The 20,579-nt window shown below is 45.1% G+C and overlaps 1 protein-coding gene across 1 annotated transcript in view; it reads left to right on the top strand.

Annotated features, from left to right (window-relative positions):
* LOC133354331 (ankyrin-2-like) overlaps positions 1 to 9,205 on the top strand; it is a 108,642-nt gene extending 99,437 nt beyond the window's left edge. The window contains 6 exon segments of the mRNA XM_061571080.1: positions 888 to 2,057; positions 2,738 to 2,884; positions 3,882 to 3,965; positions 5,221 to 5,295; positions 5,909 to 6,059; positions 6,544 to 9,205. Coding sequence (XP_061427064.1) covers positions 888 to 2,057; positions 2,738 to 2,884; positions 3,882 to 3,965; positions 5,221 to 5,295; positions 5,909 to 6,059; positions 6,544 to 6,551 — 1,635 coding nt within the window. The 3' untranslated portion in view covers positions 6,552 to 9,205.
* Positions 9,206 to 20,579: the final 11,374 nt, after the last annotated feature.

Raw genomic sequence — 20,579 nt, 5'->3', positions numbered from 1 at the left:
TTGCGTCACCACAGCTGGAGGAGGTTGCATCACCACAGCTGGAGGAAGTTGCGTCACCACAGCTGGAGGAAGTTGCATCACCACAGCTGGAGGAAGTTGCGTCACCACAGCTGGAGGAAGTTGCATCACCACAGCTGGAGGAGGTTGCGTCACCACAGCTGGAGGAGGTTGCGTCACCACAGCTGGAGGAGGTTGCGTCACCACAGCTGGAGGAAGTTGCGTCACCACAGCTGGAGGAAGTTGCATCACCACAGCTGGAGGAAGTTGCGTCACCACAGCTGGAGAAGGTTGCGTCACCGCAGCTGGAGGAAGTTGCGTCACCACAGCTGGAGGAAGTTGCGTCACCACAGCTGGAGGAAGTTGCATCACCACAGCTGGAGGAAGTTGCGTCACCGCAGCTGGAGGAGGTTGCGTCACCACAGCTGGAGGAAGTTGCGTCACCACAGCTGGAGGAAGTTGCATCACCACAGCTGGAGGAAGTTGCATCACCACAGCTGGAGGAGGTTGCGTCACCGCAGCTGGAGGAGGTTGCGTCACCACAGCTGGAGGAAGTTGCGTCACCACAGCTGGAGGAGGTTGCGTCACCGCAGCTGGAGGAAGTTGCGTCACCACAGCTGGAGGAAGTTGCGTCACCACAGCTGGAGGAAGTTGCATCACCACAGCTGGAGGAAGTTGCGTCACCACATCTGGAGGAGGTTGCGTCACCGCAGCTGGAGGAAGTTGCGTCACCACAGCTGGAGGAAGTTGCGTCACCACAGCTGGAGGAAGTTGCGTCACCACAGCTGGAGGAGGTTGCGTCACCACATCTGGAGGAGGTTGCGTCACCACAGCTGGAGGAAGTTGCGTCACCACAGCTGGAGGAGGTTGCGTCACCACATCTGGAGGAGGTTGCGTCACCACAGCTGGAGGAAGTTGCATCACCTGACAAGCATCGACCTGAAGTCGACACTTTGGCCTTGCACTCGGAATATTCTCTAACACGCGAGATGCAACCTCAACCTGAAGCGACGGAGCAAGCACCGGACTTCTCATCCATCGGCCACTCTGAGGAATCTCCTTCTACGGAGCGACTGCCTTCCCCACACTCGTATGCATCTCCACTACAGGTTGCCTCCTCACCCGAATCCACGCCCGAGGAGGAGGTGGTAATAGCCGGCGATGATGAAGGAGAGCTCGTGGAAGACGACATCCTCGCGCAGGAGGTCATCCGCCAGCACCGTTCTCCACCCACGGTGGACGCGGAGAAGCTTGAGGAAGATGCCGTTGCGCTGGTGGGAATCCCAAAGTCGTCCCCCACTTTGAAGTCACCGGATAAGCAGCTGCTGCCGCCACAAGGTGACGATTCGCAAGCAAAGACCGAGACTCCGGACGGCGCTGCTGGGGAACTTGAGGTTGAACGCCATGCCTCGTCATCTCACGGACAGGAGACACCACCGCCATACGATGTCAATTCATCAGTGGAATCGGATGGTCGTGGACAGCCAGCGTTGTCAGATGTGGGAAGGGAAGTGCAGTCGCCCATGTCTCCGAAGGAACGCTCCCAGGCAGCTGATGGCGACAATGGATTTTCAGCTGCAGGAAGGGAGGAGGAATGTGGTCGAGAGGAGGCAGCAAGCCTGGACAAAGAGCGCCGTGGACACTCGGACGATGACGAAGGTTGGCTCGTCCTGGAAAATCGCTACTTCCACAGCAAGTCAGAGAGCAGGATGGAGAGGCGGCAGCATACCACCACCACCACCAAGCACCATAGCTCCACCACCAGCACAGAGATGGAACAGACATTCCTGCTTCTCGATGGCTCTCATGATGCAACAGTCACTGCCACTGGCGACGAGCTGATGCAGCAAAGTTCTCACAGCACTGCCACCGAAAACGGACGACTCGAGACAGAACGACGTGAAGTCACGCGCGAGGTCGGATTCGCGCGGTGGGGACTGTCAGATGTGCAAACTGAATTCGAGAGGATGATGCCAGATGAGGAGGAGAGGGAGGAGGAGCTGGTGGTGGAGGAAGAGGACGTAGCAAAGGCAAAGAGTGAAACTGACCGCGCTGAAGAGGTGAGCCAAAGTAATTATTACGTGCAAGCACTTTTGAGTGAATGTGGTTAACTCAGAGCTATAAGTGCCACTCTGGTCTAATTTCAAACTGAAGCACATACAGCTGACTGTATACAATCATTTTGGCTATAATAAATCAATTTAAGTTATGGGGCAAAAAGTTACTTTTAAGTTGTTTTTGGAAGCGGTGGCAGGAGCAGTGACTTGTGCAATGCGCTATTAACCCCGTGACCCGAGTTTGATTCCTGGCTAGGCCTAACGTCGGTGCCGAGTGATATCCGCTACTGACTGGCAAGTGATACCCACACAGAGCTAAACTGATCAGCTTGGGAAAGTATTGTGAAACAAACCCCCTTGACCACAAGGCATGGGGAGACCATTCGATAAAAGGCTTGACAACAAAGGTGGTTTATGCAATCGGCCACTGGTTTTGAGATTATAAAAAAATATTCAGAAGTTACATTTTTAAAGACAGCCAATAGGCAATGTTTTGCTGTGCCTAGGAAATATTACATCCTTACATTTTTTGTTGTCCAACAACAGTAAAACGAAAGTCTATAACTAGCGTGTTTCTGTTTATACTACATTGCTGTGCAAATTGATCGATCACGTGAATTACTATTACGGAGAATTGTGGCGTCTTAAATGTTTGTTAAATAGTGTTATAATTCTACTTACAGGTCTTCAAAGAAAAAGATGAATTGGGCAGTGCTGTTGATGAAGAGGATGTTGGTGATGATAGTGATGATGATGATGAATATGATGATGACGATGAAGGGGGGGAGAAGGTGACTACACGAGTGATTCGTCGCAGAGTCATAATACAGGTAAAGAAAAACAAATACCCTCCAGTAGGGCTCTCAAGAGCTGCCTCTAGTGGAGACCCTTCAACTGGCAGCTAACCCAAGCCAGAAGTTGCAGGACCTGCCATTAAACCGTGTGTGGGTGTTGTGTGTGCGTGTACATGCTTGCCCCTATGCTCACTGGATTCCCTTCAGCAGCCTGTAAATGTCGTCTATAATATTGCCTTTGCGATGAATTATGAGCAAATGTGGCACTTGCCAATTCCTCGTAAATTCAAAGTCGTTTTTGCAGCCACGTGCCGATCTACTTCTGGATGAAGGCCTCCCCATACAGTTCACCCAACAAGCCCACCATACGCTTTTTTCTAATCCTTACGAATTACATTTTGTAATGCTTATGAAGCACATGCTGTCAAGTACACACAAACAAATGATTACACGCACTCCACAAATTAGGATGTCATATAACCACCACCATGCCATCAGTTACTCCAGAGAACATTTTGCAAAGCACCAATTTTAAAACGGGTTCTAGCTGTTTATCTAGAACATAAATTATTGTGCTTTAGTTTTTTTAATGTTTTTGGCAAGAAAAAAACCCACCAATGAATATAATATAAGCGATGCTAATCAAGACATTACCATATACAGTAAAACCTTGGATTGCGAGCATAATTCGCTCCGGAAACGTGCTTGTAATCCAAAGCACTCGTATATCAAAGCACTCGTATATCAGTTGTGATCACGTGACGCTCGGCAGACAAAGCGTATACACGTACTACTCGTATTGCAAGACCTCGCTCATTTTATCAAATTAATATTCATTTAAATTTTTTGCTCGTCTTGCAAAACACTCGCAGACCAAGTTACTCGCAATCCAAGGTTTTACTGTATTTCCAAAAGAGACAATACACAATCATCGTGGATATATTGTGCAACTTTCGTGGATCTTATGACGTATTATTGCCATGTGACTGCCTACCCTAGCGCTAGCTAACAGCACCCTTGCGTGCGGTTGCAGGGAGGAGACCTGCAGCAGGTGGGCGGGGAGACTGTGCATGAGGACCAGTACACGGACGAGTTCGGAAACCTCGTCACTAGAAAGGTAAGGCCCGGTGGTCGTGGCGAGCCGCATCTGCCGCAGGAATTACGTTCGTGTTCGAGTTTCACGCAGTGTCGTAGAGGACTGAGAATTTATCTGCCGGCAGTAGTCGCGATATTTTGGACTTGCAGGTCGGGTGAATGGTTAAAAAAAATTTTATATATAGAAGGTGTAATTTACTACAATGTGAGAAATTAAAATTAGGACTGGTGAATTAAAAAGAGCAGGTGTTTTCGTTTTTACAGTCGAACATAAAGGAAGATCTTGATGTTTTGTCCGTCTGGTGATCTTCAGGAAAGAGGTTAAATAGTCAGTGAGGTTTGGTGGCGAGTGATGTTAGATGTTGCACTCATTACGGTGCAGTCATTCGCGTTAAAACGTAATAGAGCGCATTCCAGAAATTAGAATGTGTATGGACTGATTGAAGTTTACTTAAGTATCAATAACTTAATTAAAAATAAGGTCTCGTTGAATGAAATTATTGATGTGGGCCAGTACTTTTAAAACCCCAATTTACTGGGGTTTTTTTCACTTCACACAGCCTTCTCCGATTACCACATTTTCACACGTAAGAGTTGCCAGGACTAGAGAATGAGGGATGCTCAGGTAGTCAGGTGCTACGGGGACATTTCTTACTTTCCATTCTGTCTGCCTCACAAGTCGCACTGGATGAGCCCTTTTCAGTGGCATCGTCACGATACTTACATTTCACAAGTAGTACTAATCGCATATCTGCATTTTCCATAAATATGCTAAGTTCCTCTGGATATGCAAATTCTTTTGTCAAGGCGCCCTTCCCCCCTCCATCCCAGCTTAAATAGTCACTCCAAACCTGGAGTGTGTCATTCAGACTCTGTCTACTCGACAGACCTGCTCTCCACCTGAGGACGGCTGCTTGCGTTGTGGCCGAAACGTCATGAGAATTATATTTTATTATGTTTTATTATTATTTTATTATTTCCATTCTACGTGACTTTACCGAAAGAACTAAGAAGACTTACAATGTCATCAATGTTATGAGTTCATCATCATTATGACATCACCTCCCTTCTTCTGTCATTCACATGGCAGCTAATTATGCGGTTTGATGAACTTCTTTTAATTATAATGGCATGGCATGTACTAATGATGTCTTGTAAAAGAAGTACATTTTTTTTTTACCTCAAATTTGCGATGAATGTTTAAGTCTGTAAAAAAAACGGCGAGATCAATAAACACGGCAACGTGGTTTTAAAAACGATTTCTCTTGTCGTTTCAGGTGACACGCAAAATCATCCACCGCGTACTGTCACCTGAAGAGGTGGACCAGGCACGGGCGGGCCAGGGCGATGAGGTAACCCCCCCCCCTCACCCCGACCCTTCTGACAGCGGAGCACGCTGCCATTGCAAATGGCCACTTGGCAACACAACTCGCAGACATGAGCTGTTTATATGACACCAACAATGCTTCTACAAATTTAAGACAATTATTATTTTAAATAACTCAAAATGAGCATATAAATACCAAAATAAGCAGATATATATCATCATTAGACCGCCTTTGCCAGTACCAAAGTATAATAATAGGGTTTTTCCCCTTTTTTTCTGGCAACAAAACTGAAATGTTACGAAATCAGGTACATTTTAGGGTCATCTGATCACAGGCTAAATCCATAATGGATTTAAATTTACCAGAGCCGCATACCAGGGGAAATCACTCCGCTTTATAGATAATCTGTAGAAATTCACTTGCTATACACCCGAGGCTTAATTTCAGCTGGGTTCGAGTTTGTTCCCTGGAAATTATTTCAGCACCTGGCACACCACCTCCAGTATACCCCTCTACGTGGCTACTATTTGAGTGCCTTGCTTCATTGTACAAGTGACCTGGAAGATAGTGATAGAAAAAACGTAGTCCTTTGTGCAAGAGCTAAAATAAACAGCTGTGCCATCTCTGGTGTGAGCAGGACAAAGTGGAGGAGTGGATTGGCTCGGGATGGAGCCGGGTGGAGGATCGGCCTGCGGAGTCGCCCTCGGAGCCAGCAGGGGCAAGCGGTGGCTCTCGCAGTGGATCCCACGATGGCTCCCACGGGGCGCAGGGAGGTGCGATGCCTTTCGGTGATTTACGAGTGGCACGGACGTGAGCTGTGTGTTCTTAGTTTGACCAGGGCAATTGCGAAACGAAAATATATTATTAAGTCCACACCTGAGCAATCAGTTATGCAATCAATTCTCCCTCGAATTCGCAAAACTTAAAAAAAAAATTCGCCTGCAACTGCTTTGCCTACATCCGAGTTCGTAGTTGCACAGCAAGGAAATAGAACAGCATATTCAGGATTGTAAGAACAAACTGTATTTCGCAAGTGTCCAGCACGCAATGAGAAAGGCATTGCTACAAAACGTCGAGGAAATCGATTGAGTTGGTCTCTACTGCGAGAAACCGGATGTGCAACTGCTCAACTGGTTGCAGAGACCACCAACATCTTAGCAATTCAGTCAGGTACAACCAAGTCACATGCATCTTAATTACTTTGGTTGTGAACTTGGCTTAAATGCACACGTTCAGGGACAGACATTTAACGAAGGACATGTCTGTGTACAGGGATGTGATCGCCACACCCGGGTCGAGGCACGCAGGGAGCAACGCTGACCTTCAACTCCACTACCACCGTCACCACAACCTCAACATGAACTTCCAAAACAAAGGCCAACAACTCCCCGATGCTACCAATATACTACCCCACCAATTCCAGTGTAACCATGTGTCTTCACCTTATCCAACCCACGCATTACCCAACTCAACCCTACCTGATCCCACGTTGTGCTCATGTCCACACTAACCCTACTAACCCTAGCACAGCCTTGCAAAACCCCTAGCTGACCTATATTGGCCTGACTGACCTAATCCAACTCAACCAGACCATAGCTTACCTAAACTCAAAGTGTGCTGCATCACCCAGCACATCCTTGTCTGGCCTTACCTAGGCCTGATCCAATGCAAACCAACTTTGACCTTAATCCATTCTATGGAAAATTACTCTACATAAGACTCTTACCCAAGTCAATCAGAACTGACAAACGATGCACAACTGAACCCGACTCTACTCTACACACGCGTGCGCGTGGGTGCCCGTGTCAGAGAAAGGGGACATTAAACATTGACTACGCCACCTTTACCTACCAGGGGGGCGCATTGTGAAATCACGTGGCCCCACCATTCTTGACCAAGAACTGTTTTTGGAAGTCACCCTGTGTGTGTGCCCACGTCTGAACACTGTGAGGCCAGCCTATGGTGCACCGCTAACACGAGCCTACCAACCCATCTGTCTCGTAAGTCTTTTGGCTGCCACGGCGTTCGAACATACTTTACTACGAGATGTACGTTGCTGTTGTTGTTGTCATCGACACCCTATTACGTGTGCATGCACGCAGTCTCATAACTTATCACGTTTACTTTTCTGCCTATATATTTTCTTTGCGCAGTTGACACACGTCCGGGTGGGCTGCGGTTACAAGCAAGGCTTGCGATTCATTCACTCTAGCCACCAAAGACAAACGCGCGGCCCCAATTGCTAGCGTGAGCTGTTACTAAAATCGCTGAAACCCTCAAAATAGCCAGGTCTCACACGATTGAACGATGGATGACCATGGCCAGGGGTGGCCACCTGTCCCAAGTTTTCCTACCGACCATCCTGTTTTGTTTGTTTAAAAAATCGGCCATTCCCGGAATGAAGCTTATTCCTGTGAAATGGTTCTTGCTTTCACAAAAAAAAAGAATCGCATTACTGTTAATTTATTTGTGCGATTTGCGGCTCTAATTTGTGATAAGCAAATGATGCCACCTAAATCTTTCTCAGCTCCAGGTGACGTGCAGGGGATTGAGTGGAATTATGTGACCATGTGTCAATAGTGCAGGAAATGCATTATGAATGCATCAGTGCTGCATGGACTACAATTTTGTCGTCTGGCAAAGGATGCTCTGATGGAGCCACTGCCTCCACATTCCAGTTACTCAATCCACCTGCACATATGACCCGAGGCTGATGAAAACAAAAAAACTTACGGTGGAATTATTGCTCCAAAAAAACTTGAACCGCAAAACTGACAGCTGTGTCCGTATGCTTTGTGGAGTTTTTATGATGCCGATTACCTGTCCAGAATTTTGTTTTGTTCCTCAGGTGGTAGCCACAATTACAGCAGAAAATGCCAACAGTCACTCGAGCAAAGAATAGAGCGAGAGCAGGAGAAATGACAAGACGTAGCCTTCGTGTAGTGTGTGTAAGCTAAGGTACTAATGTATGGAATGTTCAAAAGGCACTAATATATATTAAGACTACTGATGTAACTGTTATTAACTATTATATGTATGCGAACAAATGTGCTAATCATGTATATGCCACAAGTGGCTGACTGCTTCGACGGAATAATTTAATGACGTGAACAACGCTGTTTGTGGTTTTGAAACAAAGTAAACAAAAATGAAACTTCGGATAACACAAACAAGTCAAGACACTGAGTAAAACATTTTATAGGATTGATGTGTGACCACATTTTAAAGGATTTCGTGGCGTGGTACGATTCCTAATGTTTCTGCTCCCATACACTGCTCATTTAAAAAAATATAAACCACACGCAGACCCAAGGACATTTTATCGCGAGGGGGCATAAAGGAAACGGACTTCACTAGCGTACCTTCTAAGACTTAAACTTAAAAAAAACGTATGCAGATTGAGTATGTAGTTGTAGTGCACATTATCTCAGCATGTCATGATCTCTTTTGTAAAATATTAAATGTCCTTCCTGCATTCACTCATTAAGTGCTTGAAAACGTCAATAAAGTTCCATGTCACGCGATCCATCCAGAGGAAGTGTCGGGCGGGGGGGGAAGGATATCAGTCCATTGATGGCAATTACGATGATAATTTTAATTTGGGTTTGGGGGGGGGATCATTAACATCATCCAATTCGTTCATTGAGCTGCAGGTTGGTGGTTTGCATGAAAATTGTGTCCGGGAATCCGATTTTCCCAGGAGTGCGATGATGCAAAGAGTCGCACACACCACCTTATGTGTGCGCGTGTGTATGTGTGTGTATGTGTGCGTGTACGTGCCATGAGTTTGACTGCACGAGGCGCATCAGGTGTTAGGTATAAAAACTAAGACCCCCCCCCACCCCACCATGCTGTGCAGTGAGCGTCGGCACTGAATGTTATTAAAGCCAGTGTACGCAAACAAATAAAACGTGATGGAAAAAAAACCCCACAAGGGCTCAGTACGTGTCATTACTTGATCGCGTTATTACACAGGACACTATTTCTGGGTTAAAAACCATGAAATTGAATAACTCAAGGGGGTTCAGTGTCCGTCATTAAGTGACGACATTCACATTGCTCAGGGAATGTCACGGTTCAGTCCTCCCAGAGCCAAGATGCTACCCTTAAAATAATAAAAGTAATATTTTAAAAAAACTTTTTTAAAAACACGCTTTAATGAAATGTACTGTACTCGTAATAGCAGAACTCCACGACTCCAGGAAGTGGCCCCAAAGTTTGCCATCACGTAAGGGGGGCCGTGGTGATTTACAGCCAACGTCAGTTGAACGTGGACAATTAGACCCACAAGCCGAAACATAACATATAAAAAAGAATGTTTAAAAATATATAATTAGTATTTTTATGATATAATATAGTATTGTCATCAGTATCACATAAGTATACCAAGTTTGCAGTCGATACCACATTGGGAAGTGGGTTAAAATTGAGTTACACGATTTGAGCATACAACAAGACAGTGTGAGTTAATAAAAAGCGTGTAATAATAAGAAACCGTTTTAATAACTACGGTAGCAGTGAACTCGTTGCTCTGCAACGCAAAACGAGGCAGCTGTAATTGTCACCCTCTTCTGACAACAAAATTCTGGCAAAATAATTCCAACGGCACAAATTGAAATGTTAGCAATTTGAAATTAACCTCGTCAGTTTTCATTCGTTACTCCCACCCCCTCCTCTTCAGGTGTCGCTATCAAAGTACAGTAATGTATTGCGAATTTCTTCTGCCGTCTCAATTCAATGCATGTTCATTGCACGGAAAATCTCGTGTAGCCAGTTATGCAGCAAGTTGCAGTGGCAACGGTTCGCAGCCACGAATAACAGAGTTCCACTGTTGGGGCGGAGAGGAGCCCAGCCAGCAGCCAGGAAATCCGAGGCATTAATTCTTACTTATATAGGTTACAGATCTGTTAAAAGATCAAATCAAGAATCGTCCGCTGCAAAAAACGGATTGCTGCCTCCCTCTCATGGATCTACTGGGTGGCAGTTGCTGTGCTCCAGCCTGGTATGGGAGCTTGTAGACCAAACCGCAAGATGCGCAAATAACACAAAATATATTTTTTGTTCCTGGGTAGTAAGTGTTATTTCCTAATTGCGTATGCCTTAAAAGTCGAAAAATGGCTATGATTCCCCACAAACTTCGCTTTCGTGACCAGGACAGTGATATTTAGAAATTTACCTATTTTCCAGAACATTCCAGATAGATTCAGTGCCGAGTAAACTTGGAGTAACTTCTAGAACATTCTATAACTTTCCAGTATTATAAATAGTATAAATACAGGGGCCTTAAGCCCACCAGTTCAGTTTAGTTCCAGCTGACGCATTGTGCGTCATAACCTAAACAGACACCAATCCCCCTGGCTCGCTGTTCTGGCGAATATTTTGCCACCATCTGCAGAGACATCCAAACTGTAAGGGAGTTGACACGTTTTCCTGCCTACAACAACCTACAAACCATCAACCAAAACCTCAAGTCCCGACCCCCTTTCTGGGATCGTGCTCTCGCCATCCTAGAATCTCACCCAGATCTGACAGACCGCTGGTGAACAGAGTGGCTCAACATGGGACTTCCCAGAATACAAACGCCTCATCATTCGAGACCCAAACATCGCACCGCCTGGCTTTGGCATTCCTCGACGACACTGGTGGAGCCATTGACTGCATCAAAACATCCACAGATTGCTGCTTCGCCACATCTACTTCATAAAACACATTATCCTGCGGAGGGAGCTGGTAGGAACGTTGGGTTGCTCGGTCAATGGCCAGGGTCAACGGCGGCGTGGTGTATTCCGCAAATATGCCCGACTGTGAGGGCGGGCACAAGCCGGCGTGAGTAGGTTAAACGTTGAGTATTATAAGGGCACCACGGGGTGACCAGCCCCTCCCCACCCATTCCCACCCCTCCCACCCCCCACCCAGCCCCACCCTCCCCACCCAGCCCCTCCCCACCCTGCCCCTCCCCACCCTCCCCACCCAGCCCCTCCCCACCCTGCCCCTCCCCACCCTCCCCACCCAGCTCCTCCCCACCCAGCCCCTCCCTGCACGACGGACGGACGGACACAATAATCCCCTGTGGGCTGGTGTAACCAGGAAATTCCTACCAGTAAAAACATACTGCGTGTAAACCTCTGCATAGGACGTGACCATATGTATGCATGTTCAACTTCTTTCGCACCCTACGTAGCCAGCCGTGCTGATCGGAGGTGAGAATATGATGATAGACGAGGGCAGAAACGCGTGGTCAAGCGGAGCTCAGGGATTGGACAGGATGTCGCCGAGTGGGAGCTCAGTGCCAACTAAAGTTCACGATCGGAGTGTTGTCAATAAATGACTAAACATTTTCAGAATATTGTGGAGCGTTGTTTTGACCAAAGTCGCATGAAAGAATGCTTGTTATAAAAAAAGTGAATACTTACAGAGGGGTGTACATTATATAAACAATTCCTGCACACAGGCATTCGGACAATACAGTACAATATTTAGCGATCCTGACTCAAGTGCTGATATTGCATCAATGTCCACGCCATCATAGTGGGGCTCATTTGGTCCGAACACATTAATTAAGTTTGCGTTGAAATGTTTGTTTAAAATCCAGCACAGTATTCAAATAATTTTGGTAAAATTTTTACCAAGGTGAGTTTGTCAGCAGAGGGCAGTGCAGCGAAAACCATTGTTCAATATACGATGCAACAACATGTTTACCGCTAAAAGCTCCGTGGCACAGTCCGTGGCCTCTATTTAAAATTGGAATCATCTCGAGTATTCTCCTATGAATAAAGCACTCTAGCTAGCATTTACCTGTTATAAACATTTTTCATGTGTAGTAATACCCCAGTAATTACCCTGTAAGCAGTAATTTGCATGGGGTGAGGATAAAGGGTAGGGTAAAGGTAGGCTCGTTGTTTTTACCTTGCGTTGCTAAAGGGTAAAAAGGTAAGGGTATAGTGGTTGTATTGTGGTAAGGTAAAAAGTAGGGTAAAGGTAGGCTCGTTTTTACCTTTTACCTTACCTGTTAAAGGGTAAAAGGTAGGGGTAGAGTGATTGTATTGTGGTAAGGTAAAAGGTAGGGTAAAGGTAGGCTCGTTGTTTTTACCTTGCCTTGCCGAGGCTTACAAGTTTCGTCTCACCGCCAAGTTTTGTTGGAGTCGTCTCATCTCACGACATTTAAACGGGCAACGACGTTTCGCTGGCGGATACCTCCAGCATGGTGATATTGTTTACAGGAGCTCGGATCTCGAGTGAAGCCGCTTCCTGATCTGAGTCAGGTCGATATAATAACGTCAGCGGCACAATAATTAGTTGATTACGAGTTGATTGGTCGTGATTGACAGGTCCGATGAATATATTTCACGTTTGGGGGAAACTAGGCTGTCCTGAATTTTGTTCAGGTGTATTGTGTTAGGATTGAAGGAATGTTAATTCCACTGTTTCTCGTTCAGCGTTAACATGCAGATTTTAATCACAGGAGTTGATTGAATAAGTTGGTGGTTATTTAATACAGTACAATCAAAAGATAGCATCATTAAAAATCATTCTTTATTAATCGTTTCCAAGTCGCACTCATTTTATAGATGTCGGCTCGGTTGATGTTATTTTGGATTTTCTCAATGTCGCTTGATTTTCCTTCCTAACGCGCGTGTTATGCCACCGCAGATAATTGTTTGTATTAAACATTTCTTTACTCTACTTTAAGTCGTGTACATAAATTTGCAACATGTTTGGCAAATGTAACATTTACCGCATGTACACAATGTGATATACACCTTCTGATCATAAGTTCGGTCATTTGTGTTTCGTTGAAGTTAACGCAAAGTATATTTTATTTAGTTCCAAATCTCGCCTTAATGTATTGCGTTTCTAAGAACTGAGCTATTTTAGCAGTAATTTCTGACGATATACGGAAGTTTGTTTTAACCGTGTTAGTATTTTCTGAGTTTATTTAATTTATTGTATTTTTAATATTGCTTGCTACATTTGTAATTTACTGTACCCGTTCCAACACAGGGCTTACGAAGCGTTTAATCTCATCATCGATTGTTCGTTAAGAGTCAGAATATTTATGCTGGAGGAATCCGATGAGCTCTAAAGTTATTTTTCACAGCTGTCCCAGTAGACGCCGTTCATTTGCTTTGAGGGTTTCGTCCACCCAAGAAATCCCTCGACCAATGATGCCATTGATGGTGAACTCAGTGGTTGGAGGTTAATTTAGTCGTCTCTGCTATCGAGACTTTAAGGATTACCAAATAAATCGCATTGCCCAGAGGATAATGATTATATGCAGACAACTGTTATTTACGCTGAATGTTTAAAAGGGAAATTGTTAAAGATCAATAGTTAATGTAATTGAAAAAAGCAGTACAGAAGTTGGATTAAATAAAGTAACAAAGTAAAATTGATGTAATTGTTCAATAAAAAGCCAAAACAATTGTTAAACACGGGTTGACTAAAATGGTATTGTCGCGTTTATATTGTTTAACGAGATGATAACTCAAGAAACGTGGATAAGTATCGTTTGTAAGAGTGGCTTAGAGCATTAAACAATTATTCTTTGGTTCTTTCGGTAAAGTCACATTAAACAAGCAAAATTTAGTTTTTTATTGATTCAAAATCCACACTCTTAACGAGCAATTCCAATTCACTCGTGAACTTCCGAATACGAAAAAGAAACCTCAAAGTAAACAGCAGCAGTAACAAACAGAAAAAATCATAAATAACATTAACTCCAGCACTGCACAACAATGACACAAAAAACAATGGCACATGGCCCCATGAAACTCTTATTTACGGCACCTCGGCATCGACGGCACTGTCGTAAATGTGAAGATGGCACAAATGTCGTAAAACCAACCATAATCCCTGGCGCATATTAATGTCACGGCTTAAAATGTTACATTTGGGGACAACTTTTAACAATGAATTGCCATAAAGATCAGTGATGAAATGGTATAGCTACGTAATATTCCTTGGGTCTTTCGGTAAAGTCACTTAGATAGGTTCAAATTAATAAAAAATAAAATAAACATAAAACTACGTTTCGATCTTCTTGGTTCTTTCGGTAAAGTCACGTAGAAGGGAAGTAATAAAATAATAAAAATAAAACATAATAAAATAATTCTCACGACGTTTCGGCCACAACGCAAGCAACCGTCCTCAGGTGAAGAATGAAACCCCACCAAGCTTGGAGCGTATATTTAAGCTGGGTTGGAGAGCTCTCATACTCTGATGGTGCATTGTCCTTGAGTTGTGCGCCTTTTGGCGTCATCTGGTCCAACACCATGTGAGACTAGGCTCTAAGGCAGGGGTCGGGAACCTTTTTGACTGGGAGAGCCATAAAAGCCAAATATTTCTAAATATATTTCATTGAGAGCCATATAGTATTTTTAACGTATAATAAATTAAATATGTCTTACTTTTAATGCGAATTCTGGTCACGGGACCCGTGACCCGATACATTTTATCTTCAAAACTAATTTCTGTTTACTTGTAAATGACACGGTGTTATTAAGCAATATCACAAGTATTTTTAAATCAGTTCCAAACTGATTTTCATTTTTTTTTTTCAACTCTAAATTGTCTGGGAGCCATATGCCGTCACCGGAAGAGCCATATATGGCTCGCGAGCCATAGGTTCCCGACCGCTGCTCTAAGGAAAGCTGTCTCGGGTGTGGACCAATCAACTTCAAGGACAGTGCATACATTATCAGAGTTGTGTTTTTTGTTTGCATTATGACTGCAGGTATTGTGGTCTATGCACAGGCATGACTCCTTGTAAAAAAAAGTGTCAGTTTTGTTGCCAGATAAAAGGGTAAAAAACCAATTATCATATTACGTTTCGATCGTCATCAGGCGGAGTGAAAAGGGGGCTGGCCTCTAATATGCAAATGACCACTCTTATGTTTTTTTCGGTAAAGCCACGTAGGGTAAAATAAATCAATAATAAAACATAATATAAATACTAGAGTTATTATTTTATTTCTATTACTTATATAATTTTATTAGTATTATTAATTGTATTTATTTATTTTTACCTACGTGACTTTACCGAAAAAACCTAAGAGTATGAATCCTTGCAGTCACGAAATCTTCAAATGTAAATATGCAAATGCCTGTAAAGGTTTAAAAGTGGACGTGGTCCCCAAGTGTCAGAACGTAGTGGGCGGGGCACAAGAGTCTAGGTCAGCAGTGGATAGAGCATCTCTGATTCTAGATTTGAAGCTTTCGTGACTGCAAGTATTCATTCATATTCTTAGGTTGTTTTCGGTAAAGTCACGTAGGTATTAATTATTTATTAATAAATATTTATTATTTTATTTTACTTTTATTAATTTTAATTTTTTACCTGCGTGACTTTACCGAAAAAACCTAAGAATAGAGCATCTTTGCCCCGCCCATTCCGTTCTCTATAGGAAAATAGAAGCAAGGGGAGGATGGGAGGATTAATGTAACCCTATAATGACGTCACGCGATTTTGGACGATTTTGCCCCCCCCCCCCCTCGTCACACGACGTCACAAAAAGTCAGACCCCCCCCCCTCAAATATGACGTCACAAAGCTCTGCCCCCCCCCCCCCAAACCATATTTACATAATTGAAAATAAAACATGCTTCAAATCGCTTTAAACTATTGTCATTGTAGTGCGTATTGAATGTGGCGCTGCACTCTGATGTTGTAGGAGAAAACATTTATTAAAACGTCTATTTAATTAAGTAGAACGTGTTGTCTATATTTATTTAAAGTTGCGCATTTTGATGTGACGTCACATTTCTCCCCACCCCCTCCTCGTCACACATCGTCACAAATATCTGACCCCCCCCCCCCCAGGTGCGTGACGTCATTTATGGACGGCCCTTTAGTCCAGTGTGCCAACCATGACGTCACAAGACGACAGCATCCAGTGGTGGCATTAATGGCCTCTGGTATAAATGGTCATGAGCCTACAATTGTTTAGTTCCTCCGTATCCCATAAACGTCGCTATAAGTTAAAGGGACACCATCACTCAAGGTGTGTTTTTCGTAAGCTTCTCTATATCTCAGGGCTGAAATTGCAACTTCCATCGCAACAGATGACATGAATTATGCACGGGCATATCACACGCATGCTGCTTGTTCGATTTAAACTTGCAATGCCTTCCCAGAGCTCGGGTTACCAGGGCTGACTGGCGGGGTTTTTTGTGTTGCCGGGGGGGGGCGGATTTCTTGATTACACTCGCACACAGGCAGAGAGTCGGGGCAAGGATCCTCTTTCATTGAACACGAAAAAGCTCGGAGTGCATGCACACACGTCTTGCTTAGACAGCTGCACAATGAACTGCTTAAACCTGCTATGCTAGGAATGTGCATGCCACGTATGCATTAGGGTTCCCACTTCGTGGTACAAAAAACTGGAACATATAATGGGGAGAAGAATATTACTGGTCGGAACCGCCAGGTTACACCAGCCCACAAGGGATTATTGTGTCCGTCCGTCGTGCAGGGAGGGGCTGGGTGGGGAGGTGAGGGGCTGGGTGGGGAGGGTGGGGAGAGGCTGGGTGGGGAGGGTGGTGAGGGGCTGGGTAGGGAAGAGCTGGTCACCCCGTGGTGCCCTTATAAAACTAAACGTTTAACCTACTCACGCCGGCTTGTGCCCGCCCTCACAGTCGGGCATATTTGCGGAATACACCACGACGCCATTGACCCCGGCCATTGACCGAGCAACCCAACGTTCCTACCAGCTCCCTCCGCAGGAATGTGTTTCACAATACTAGAGAGGAGAGAACAACCATGGAAATGCATGGTCTTGAGTGGGCTATTACTGCACAACTAACAATAACTTGGAATGGAAGACTTACACATTTCCAAGGACAATTACATCATAAAGAGGTTGACTGGGAAAACGAGGACAGGTGGTAAATGGTAAGCATTATGTATGCAAGTGGCCCTGCATGAATGATACGTGTATTCATGTATATCAAACGAGCTGTTGCCATAGGTAACGTGGAATTTTTGCGACTGAGGACCACCAATGAATATGAGCTCGGCCTTCATGCTCATTTCAGCGGAGACATTTTATCATCGATGTTGGCTTTGGTACAAAAATTATAAAGTACTCACATTCACAAGTTAATCAATTGGGAAAAGACATGGCAATATTGCCCCCATGCTGGCAGACAGATGACAATTTTCAGGAAGGTGCCGAGTTCACCTCGTGTCACACAAGGACTGCTGCCACTCGGCATCTCCTCAGCTCGACTACAGCAGGGCATTAACGTGGTTAGGATGATATGTGATGTAATGCGATTTTAGTTGTCGAGGATTTTAAGCACCCTAGAAGCGCAAGCCCTTAGCATTTGGCTGATGTTGATAAAACACAAAGTACTTGGCGATGCTGCGTTGGCAGTTGTGCACAAGAAAAACTCGCAATTAACCCTTAACCTTTTTTTGAATGAAAGTTCATTGGCCGATTCAGTTTTCGCCTGTTATTTATTTGGCGACAATCTTGTCGATGCATGTCTTGAGTTGTAATGTTAGGAAAGTCCTGCGGGTTGGTCTGTTGCTGCGAGGAGTAGGAGGCATTGACGTGGAGAGTGAGAATTGAGTTCATCCATTATGCACACGTGACTGCGACAAGTTCAGCTGCTCGTCCTCGGCCAAAGGAACTGTGAGAGCCACTGCAGCCGAGCGCTGAGAGACGAGACGCTTCAAGGGATCAACAGATCCCGTTTCACCGGATCGGCAGCAAACGCAAACACCCAACCACACAATGACACACCCGACCACAAAAAAAAAGAACAAAGAACCCCCGTATAGCCTTTAACAGACTGTTGGGGCAAGTGCTGTTAGCGAGCACCTATGAAGGCCGGAACGGTACACGAGGGGGTGGGTGGCCAGCACCACCCCCGACCGCCTTTGTCTCCCTAGTGACAATATTTACACACCGCACCAGGTACTCATTTGAGGCTGAGTCGACCTAGGGGAGGCCCGGGACCGGTTCAGATAATCGTCACTGGTGTTGGCCGTGAGCGGGAATCGAACTCGTGTCGCCGGGTTCATAGCGCAGCGCGCTAACCGCTGCACCACCGCTCCCCACTCACACACACATACATACAAACACACAATCGCGCTAGATATGCGCCCACGTACCTCGTACACGCACAATGATGCAGTGTGCAGGTACTGTATTCACTTGATGGTTATGATATGACATTTAATATTATGTAGATGTATGATTATGTGATATCGCTGTTGTTTACAAATTCTTGAGTAGCCAGATTAAACTGAAACAATCCAAAGCCATTACAATTATTAAATTAAACACCAGTGCGACAGTGTGCATTGTGAACGTACTTTAATGTGTTTCTATACCATTGCGTAGATTATAACTGAACAAAGTATTTAAATGGCTTTAATTGACCTCTAATTTTGGATACTGGTGTGCTTATTAAAGCATACCCTATTCGGACCACGTAATAATCTCCCTCTTCACAATAAAACGTGTCTTAGTGCTCTTCAACTGTGCTTAAAATAGTGAAACTTTAAAATAAAACACATCTTTTTGCATGCACGTGACGTCTAATCTTCTTAACAATAGAAATAAATCTCCTGCGTCGACTTTTTTTCTTTCTCTAGAAACAAACCCAACTAGATTTCCTATTGTTTAAAGTTTAACAAAACACACAAAGCCAACCTTCAAACTGTCTAAAATATTAAGCGAGCCCCAATCAAAACTCATGACGTGCGCACGATTTGAGAACGTTTCAAAGATCTCAACACGAAAGTCCACACTTTGTAATTCTTACCAAAGCGCACGCGCACACACGTGGCGACTTGGGTCAAAATATAAACCTTTTTTATACTCTTAGGTTTTTCGGTAAAGTCACGTAGGTAAAAAATAAATGATAAAGTAATAATTGAAATAATAATAGAAATAAAATAATAAATGACGTTTCGGAGGCAACACAAGTCTCCGTCATCAGGTGGGACCGTCAGCTAGATTTACGTGACTTTACCGAAAAACCTAAGAGTATGAATCCTTGCAGTCACGAAAGCTTCAAATCTAGAATAAACCCTTTTACTGGTAGGAACCTCCTGGTTACACCAGCCCACAGGGGATTATTGTGTCCGTCCGTCCGTCGTGGAGGGAGGGGCTGGGTGGGGAGGGTGGGGAGGGGCTGGGTGCGGAGGGTGGGGCTGGGAGGGGAGGGTGGGGAGGGGCTGGGTGGGGAGGGAGGGGAGGGGTGGGGCTGGGTGGGGAGGGGCTGGTCACCCCGTGGTGCCCTTATATAACTCAACGTTTAACCTACTCACGCCGGCTTGTGCCCGCCCTCACAGTCGGGCATATTTGCGGAATACACCACGCCGCCGTTGACCCTGGCCATTGACCGAGCAACCCAACGTTCCTACCAGCTCCCTCCGCAGGAATGTGTTGCCCGTGCGAATAAACTGGGAGCGTCTACGGCTGCAGAACTGGTTGCGTGTGAGAGGCAAGCCGTGAACACGAACCGACAAGTCGTTGACGGACGCTTGTGTTGCGACAGAAACGTCGTGTTCTTTTGATTATTGTTTTTTTTCTACCCACGTGACTTTACCGAAAAGAACCAGCGAGTATGGATTGCTGCAGTCACGAAAGCTTCAAAATCAAGATCGACACCGGTAGGTGACACGCGTAGATGGGTCGGACACTGCCAACATGCGGAGGCCGCGCCTTGATGCGGTGCACGAGACGACCAGGTCACCGTGCCGGTGCTGTCAGCAAGCAATGACGCAACAGCGGAGCTGTGTCTGACAAGCTACAAAGGGAGCATTGCAGGAAGATCATCGCCTGACACGCCAGTTTACTGCTGCAGTGCAGCCGCTTGCGGCTCTCCAAAGAGCCCCTCCGTGACGCTATTTAATCAGGAGCGCCGTCTCGTGCTCGGGTTCATTGCGGCTCGAAAAATATTGAGTCTTGGTTTACGGAATTCGAAACAAATGGCTCTTCTTGTTAATTTGGGCGCCCCTGTCCTCGGGCAATGATGAACGTTTTTATTTATTTATTTACAAATTAATTTGAATTCACCCCCAAAAGAAGACGGAATCCATTCGAAATCACAGGTGGCTTTTCACAGCCGTCTGATGACCAACACAGTATGCGTCCATGCACGTAGCACGCTTTTAACGTTGATTCGCAAATACATCGTCACCTTATCAATGCCACGACCCGCTTGCCGTTGCCTCAACCCACACGGACGTCGCCGACAGCATCCGTCCATTCTTGTATCCGTCGAATCAGCCCTCGCTTCCATCTACCCTGTCAATCGTCTTGATTTGCGTCGTGTCGATATACGTCCAGGAAC

This window comes from Lethenteron reissneri, chromosome 47, assembly GCF_015708825.2.
Source record: "Lethenteron reissneri isolate LAM-NWPU_2019-01 chromosome 47, ASM1570882v1, whole genome shotgun sequence".
NCBI lineage: Eukaryota > Metazoa > Chordata > Hyperoartia > Petromyzontiformes > Petromyzontidae > Lethenteron > Lethenteron reissneri.
Note: the sequence above shows the minus strand (reverse complement) of the source record. Positions and strands in the feature narration are given on the sequence as shown.